The sequence below is a fragment of the Lepidothrix coronata genome, unplaced genomic scaffold, assembly GCF_001604755.1.
Source record: "Lepidothrix coronata isolate B3197 unplaced genomic scaffold, Lepidothrix_coronata-1.0 Scaffold34, whole genome shotgun sequence".
Lineage (NCBI taxonomy): Eukaryota > Metazoa > Chordata > Aves > Passeriformes > Pipridae > Lepidothrix > Lepidothrix coronata.
Genome location: NW_016690214.1, coordinates 243,264 through 250,664, shown reverse-complemented (window position 1 = coordinate 250,664; position 7,401 = coordinate 243,264). Strand labels below are relative to the sequence as shown.

The 7,401-nt window shown below is 60.6% G+C and overlaps 1 protein-coding gene across 1 annotated transcript; it reads left to right on the top strand.

Annotated features, from left to right (window-relative positions):
* Positions 1-3,192: 3,192 nt before the first annotated feature.
* On the top strand, positions 3,193-7,020 carry NPTX1 (neuronal pentraxin 1). Its single transcript, XM_017811791.1, has 5 exons — positions 3,193-3,637; positions 3,781-3,988; positions 4,442-4,686; positions 4,788-4,967; positions 5,074-7,020. Exons 1-5 carry the CDS (start codon positions 3,215-3,217, stop codon positions 5,293-5,295), a joined length of 1,278 nt encoding a protein of 425 aa, XP_017667280.1. The 5' UTR covers positions 3,193-3,214; the 3' UTR covers positions 5,296-7,020.
* The last annotated feature ends 381 nt before the right edge of the window (positions 7,021-7,401 follow it).

Below are 7,401 nucleotides of genomic sequence, written 5' to 3'. Positions count from 1 at the left end.
AATCAGCATCACCCCACAGGAGATGGTTTATGTACAGCAGGCTGCACAGGCAGGAGACAGCTTCCACTGCCTGCTCCCTGGGGATCCAGTTCCTGGGATTAAAGAGATTTGTCCACTTTAAAAACTGTCCTTTCTGCATTTGTAATTCTGCTGTTCCCACACAAAGGTTAGTGTCGACCAGATGGAACATTTACACCCCTCACCTCTGTGCTGGCAGAGGGCACAGGCAGCCGGGGCTGCCGGGCCCTGGGGGGAGCACCCCGGGCTGTCCACAACGATCCTCGTCCATCACAAATACAAATGTTCCTGTTCAGAGCTAAATCATCTCCGAGGGTCCTTGAGAGCTGTGCTCAGCTCTTTTCAGCTACAGAGCCATCAATCAGCTGCTACTGAGCGCTGGGGAAGAGGCAAGAGAAGAGTTAAAAATGATGGGGGCTCCATTATTTCATTACAGCCACACAGCTCCTAAATCTACAGAAGCAATAACAGATCCTACTGCATGATTCAGTGATTCTGGGAAAGCTGAAATCTTGATCATATTTTCTGGTTCTTTCTTTGCATTAGGAGCCACGGGGGTTATTTTGCTTATCTCTTGTAGCGCTGCTTTGTTGTTTTTTCCTATCCAGGCATTTCCGTGGTCTCCATCACCATAGTATCCAAGTGTTTATCTTATTGCATTTGTCACCTTGGTCTCATCTCCGCATAATGTGCAGTGGATGACAAAAGATTCCGAGGTAAATTGGTTCAGTGACACGCACAGCTCTGGCAACACTGTGCAGATGTTAACAGAGGTGGGACCTGACTCTGCTGCCTCTCAGACCAGTTTACACTGGTGTAATTCTATTGCCTGCAGTAACATCATTTTTGGGTTGTGTTCCTGCCTGTGGCAGAAGGATTAGACCTGCAGTCTTTTCAGCCTTTTCCATAGAACCCCTTTGCTAAAAAAAAAAAACCAAAAAACAAAACCAACCCCAAACCAAACCAGCACAGAAGGGAGACTGGTTTGCCCAGTAACCTCCATCCTGCCTGTCCTCTCCTTATCTCCCCTCTGCCCCATTCCTGTTGCACTGAAAGCCAGCAGCAGGGACAGTAACCAGGGCAATAAAGCCAGAAGGGAACAACTGGGTGGAAATGTAGATTTTCAAGCAGAATTTCATGCAGCAAAGCAGGTGAGCAGCCCCAGAGGTGTGAGCAGCCCCAGAAGTGAACACCACCACAGATTAGCAGCCCCAGGGGTGAGCAGCAACCCAGGTAAGCAGCATCACAGGTGAACTCATGGCTTTCAGAGGCTCTGAACTGCACGGGGCAAGAGCAGCAGTGAGACCCAGGAGCCTTAGGGAATAACTCTCTGCAGTCCCCAGGAGTGATGGGACAGGTTGGGTGGAGACAGCAACAAAAGCACTACAGGATGCCCATGAAGGTGCCCAGAGGTGCTGAGCACCCCGGCACAGCTCCAGACCTCTTGGACTCTTTTGTCCCAGCGCTGCCCAGTATTCCCTGGGCTGGCATCAATGGACAGACCCAGCCACAGCAGAGCATCACAGGGTTTGCCAACCTGCTGTCCTCCTGACAACCCCAAGCCCCTGAGTTTGGCCATAAAATGCTGCTTTAACTATAACCCACAGAGCATGGTTGGATGGGGAAAGGGTCTCCCAAGGGCAGCTGAGGTGCCTTTGAGGAGGAAACACTCCATGCTAAGGCAGTGTGTCACAAACCTCTAGGGGCTGGATAAAGACCTGCTAAAAAAAAAGGCATCAAACCCAGTCACAAGTATCACCATGAGCCACTTGGGGAGCTCCAGCCCCGGCGAGGGCTCCTCAGGCCCTTTCCAGAGAGGAGATCAAAGGGTAAAGGACCATAGAGTGGCTGTGTTTTATCTTTTGCAGATCCATGGACTGAAAGCCTTTGTATTTTACTGACCCACTTCACTAATCAAAATTAATTGCTTCATATTTCACAGGATAACTTGGCATTATGTAAATACTCCAGCCATATGTGCTACTGTAGCACTGGGCGAGCCGAGCTGTGAGCTGAGCAAAGGGGACCACACACACTCCACCATCTACCCCCCCCCCCGGCTGCTCTCCAGGTCAGGGATTTTCTATCACGACAGAGTATCACAGAGAGAAGACAAGGATAAAGACAACAGGCAGGAGAAGCTCAGGGGCCTGGGGCTGCGGGGCCAGGACAGTCTCACTCATGCTCAGGTGTGTTGGCAGAGGGCAGGACGTGGGGCACAAGTGCAGGGGGACACTGCACGCTCACTGCTCCAGGGCTTAAGGGGAATCGGTCTTGGATGAAGTGCTGAAGATGAGAAAAGCGACAATTCCAACAGCCACGAGCTATTCCCACCAAGGACAGCTCCAGATACTACCCGGGTGGGTTTTCTCCCTGATTAAAAAAGCGGCAAAGCAGTGACTGCTCCCCCGTGCCCACAGCGGAGCTGGGCACCGGCACCGGCACCGGCGGGTGCATCTGATCCCTGGGGACACGCAGCCACCGGGCCCGTCTGTGCTCCAGCGGCTCCGCTGCTCCCGGGCAGTGCACGGGAACGGCCCCACGCCCCAGGCGGCACCGACCCCGGGGGGCTGCCCCGGACCGCACACGGGCACCCCCGGCAACACCCCCGAACCCCCGGCGCGGGCACCCCCGGGGCACCCCCGGCCCCGAGCGCACACAGCGCTGCGCCACCACCCCCGCACACGCACGTGCACCCGCAGGCACACGCACTGCCCGCGTGCACGGGCACACCCCCGCACACACGCACACAGAGACACCCCGCACACACACACAGACACCCCGCACACGCATCCCCCGCACACACACACGCACACCCGCACACCCCCCGCTGCACGATCTCCGCTACCCACGCGCGCCGCCCACTCCCGCGCCCATCCGCGCTCCCGCCCACCGACACACGCGGCCCCCCCGCACACACGGACAGGAGCAGGCGGGCACGCTCACTCGCACACGCTCACTCGCACACGCTCACTCGCACACGCTCACTCGCACACACTCTCTCTCACACACTCACTCTCTCACACACTCGCACACCCTCTCGCTCGCTGTCGCGCCCCCTCCCCGCGGGACCCCCCCGCCGCGGGCCGGGATTCCACGCTCCGTGACGTCCCGCGGGCCCCGCCCGGGCGCTATAAAGCGGCGGCGCCGCAGCGGAGCCGGAGCCGGCCCGGAGCGAGCGGAGCCGAGCGGAGCCATGGCCGCGGGGCCGCCCGGCAGCCTCGTCCCGCTGCTGCTGCTGCTGGGGCCGGCGCTGGGACAGGGACTGGGGCAGACGCGCTTCGTCTGCACCTCGGTGCCGCTGGACGGGGACGTGTGCGCGGCCTCGGCGCTGGGCACCGGCTCGGCCGAGGAGCTGAAGGGCACCGTGCTGCAGCTGCGGGAGACGGTGCTGCAGCAGAAGGAGACGATCATGAACCAGAAGGAGACGATCCGCGAGCTCACGGCCAAGCTGGGCCGCTGCGAGAGCCAGAGCGTGCTGGAGCCCGGCGAGGCCAAAGGCAGGAAAGGCTTCGCCAAGAACACTATGGGCGACCTGTCGCGACCGCCCGCCGCCGAGACCCTCAGCCAGCTGGGGCAGACGCTGCAGTCCCTGAAAACCCGGCTGGAGAACCTGGAGGTACGCGAGGAGACCCGGGGAGCCGGGCACCGGGATCGGGAGACCCGCGCATCGGGGCATGGGGCACCGCGGGACCCGCACAGGCGGGCACCGGGAGCCGCTGCCCGGCGGTGACAGCCTGTTCCTCTGCTCGCCCCTTGTAGCAGTTCAGCAGGATGAACTCCTCCAGCCAGACCAACAACCTGAAGGACATCCTGCAAAATAAGATCGACGACCTGGAGAAGCAGGTGCTGTCGCGGGTGAACAGCCTGGAGGAGGGCAAGCTCAGCCCCCGCAACGAGTCTGAGGAGCGCGGCAAGATCGAGAGCACCCTCACCTCGCTGCACCAGCGCATCAGCGACCTGGAGAAAGGTACCGGGCGCTGCCCACCCACCCCCGCCCGCCGCGGGACCCCCGGGCCGCGTTCCGGAGCTCCCCCCGCCGCCGGGGACCGGGCGCTGCCGGCTGATGCGGGGCCGCTCCCGCGGGCGGCTCTGCCGAGCTGTCCCATTTCCCACCCCCGGAGCGGTCCCTCGCCCCCAGCTTTGCTTTCCCCCTGGCAGGGGGTCGGAACTGGCCGGTCTCTAAGTTCCCTCCCAACCCAAACCGTTATCGGGTTGGGGCAGCCGGTGCCCGCGGGCTCTGCAGCCGGGGATGCTCCGGCCTCTGCCCGCCCCGGGGATTAGGGAGCCGCGCGGCTCCGGAGGGATTTGCTCCTCGCTGCCATCTCAAGGCCCGTTACATAACGGGGTGGGGAGGGGGGGGAACCCCCAAAGGGGCAGAGGGGGGATCCGGCCGGAGCCCACCAACCCTCTGCTCCCACAGGCCAGAAGGACAACCGGCCCCCGGACAGGTTCCAGCTCACCTTCCCGCTCCGCACCAACTACATGTACGCCAAGGTGAAGAAGAGCCTGCCCGAGATGTATGCCTTCAGCATCTGCATGTGGATCAAGTCCAACGCCTCCCCTGGCATGGGCACCCCCTTCTCCTACGCTGTGCCCGGGCAGGCGAACGAGCTGGTGCTCATCGAGTGGGGCAACAACCCCATGGAGATCCTCATCAATGACAAGGTACAGCTCCAGGGACTGCGGAGGGTGCTGGGAGGGGGGAACGGGCTGGGGGGACAGCGTGGGGTGCCCCACTGTTCACCACCCTGACCCACTGCCCACAGGTGGCCAAACTGCCCTTTGTCATCAACGACGGCAAGTGGCACCACATCTGTGTCACCTGGACCACGAGGGACGGCGTGTGGGAAGCCTACCAGGATGGCACACAGACGGGCAACGGCGAGAACCTGGCCCCCTACCACCCCATCAAGCCCCAGGGGGTCCTGGTGCTGGGCCAGGAGCAGGTAAGGGCCGGGGGCAGGCGTGGGGGTCCCAGCCGGGCTGGGCGCACCCGAGGGAAGGACGGGGCCGCCCGGCCGCGTGCCCCCGGTGACGGCGGCTCCTCCGCAGGACACGCTGGGCGGCGGGTTCGACGCCACACAGGCCTTCGTGGGGGAGCTGGCCCACTTCAACGTGTGGGACCGCAAGCTGAGCCCCGGCGAGGTGTACGGGCTGGCCACCTGCAGCTCCAAGGCGCTCGCGGGGAACGTCATCGCCTGGGCCGAGTCCAACATCGACATCTACGGCGGGGCCACCAAGTGGACTTTCGAGGCCTGTCGCCAGCTCAACTAGAGCCACGGACAAGCGAGAGAAACCTCCTCAGCGGGTTCTTTGATTTTTTTTTCCCTTCTTTTTTTTTTTTTGCGCAAAAACAACTGAGAACGAAGCCACCCGTCTCGTCCCGGGCGCAGGGATGCCCCGGCAGTGGGGCACCCGCCCCCGGAGCCCCACGACCCTCCGGTTTCTGTCTTGCCAACGTCCTTCAACGCCTGCGTGCCTTGGCCTGGCGCGGCTGCGCCCCCCCTGCCGCCCCCCCAAGCCCGGCCCCTGCTTCGCCGCCGCTTCCCCTGGGCACCGGCGCCTTAAAAGGCTGCGGGGCCCGGACAGGAGCCCCCCGGGGCTCCTCTTTCTCCAGCCTGACCCTCCCGGGAGGGTGGTGGCCCCGGAGCCAGGGGAAAGCTGCAGCATCCCCTCCAGTTGTGCTCCAAGCCGGGACTGTAACAGCGGCTGGGACTCCAAGGAGGGGGCAACCCCTCCGTTCCCACCCCCGGGGTAAGGAGACACCCCCCTCCATCCCAGGTGAGCCCCAGTGCCCCCTTCCCCGGCCGGCGCTGCTCCCGAGCACCACAGCCATAGCCCCGGGCTGCGGCGGGCACCGGGGCGGGACCCCCGGCGGGACCCCCCCACTGGCCCCGCTCCCCAACCTGCCGCACTCAGGTACCCCCGGCCCCGCCGCCTGCAGCCCCCCGAGGCCTCCTAGCTGGTGACAAATAGCCTTTACCGTCCCCTCAAGTCCAGCTCCCACTGACAGGTCTGAAGCCTTTCTGCTTTTGATAATACACTCTCTTGTTTCTCTTACTATAAAGGGAAGTTTATTACCAATTAAAAAAAAAAAGGGTATTTTTATGAAGATAAAAAAAATAGGATTATCAGTGCTCCCTGAGGAAAAAAAAAGTGCTTTGAGATTCTGCAGGATAAAAAGAGATAAAGAAGCGTATTTTGAGATAACAGATGCATTTTGTATGGTTTCCTTTTCTAAACTCCTGGTTTGTACTACAGATTGCAGAAATCACCCCCCAGCCCCCTCCCTGCCCACCCAGGGCTGCCCTGGGCGGCAGTGGAGGATGAGGCAGAGAATTCACACAGGGCTCCAGAGCCTCCCCACCAACTCCAAAGATGCGGCAAAGAGACGTGCGGAGCGGAGGGGCCCGTGCGGAGCCGGGACGGCCACGGCCACCGGCCGGGAGCACAGAGCCAGCCCGGCCACCGCTGATCTGGGGACCTGGCACAGGCAGCGACACCCCAGAGCGAGACACCTGCACGGCCGGGGCTCAGGGCAGCGGATCTTCAACTGTGCCCTTTTTCCAAGCCAAACCCCAAACCACCGTGAGTTAATTTGAGTTCCTCCCAAGCCCCTGTTCACATCGGCGACAAGCACAACCTGCTGAGAACAACGAGACCGCGGCACAGGTTTCACCTCCAGCCCCAGGTGCGTTGGATTTGCCAAAAAAAACCACAAAAGGGTGTGATGTCAACACAGTGTACATAGTGTACAGTAGGGGAGAGATTAATGTATCTTAATTTGTCATTATTTTGCTAACCAAAGCTGTACATTTTTCCTATTCTGGCTCTGTCTCCTTTGGGATTTGAACGGGTTCCGATACCCCCGCATCCGGCCCGCATCGGCAGTTCTGACAATGCACTGTTTCTACGGATTCTCATGCTTTTTCCATTTTATTGCTGGGATTACATGAATTGTTGACTTTATTTTTACACAATAAAGAGTGAAGAAAGACACCGGGTTCTCTCACATGTGTCTGTTCCCTGAGCAGCCAGTGCTTGGGAGCTGGTCTTTTTCCAGAGGAAGGTTTTGTCTGTGTAAAGCAGGATTTCTGCCCAGTTCCCCTTGGAACTGGCTCAGGCACCCTCTGAGCCTGCCTGCCAGGCTCTCTCCTTCTCCTGTGCCCTTAGACCATATCTTTTGCTGGTTTATGTAACACATCACACAGATTGATGTATTTTTTCCCCAAGACACAGGCTGGAAGCTCAGCTCCCTCCAGGTCCTGCCAGGCTGGCATGAGGGAACAGTGACACCCCCAGGGCTCTGCTGTGGGCATCGTGACAACCCCTGGGACCGGTGTCCTCTGCTCCCACCCCCCAGGCAGCGACTGCCCCGAG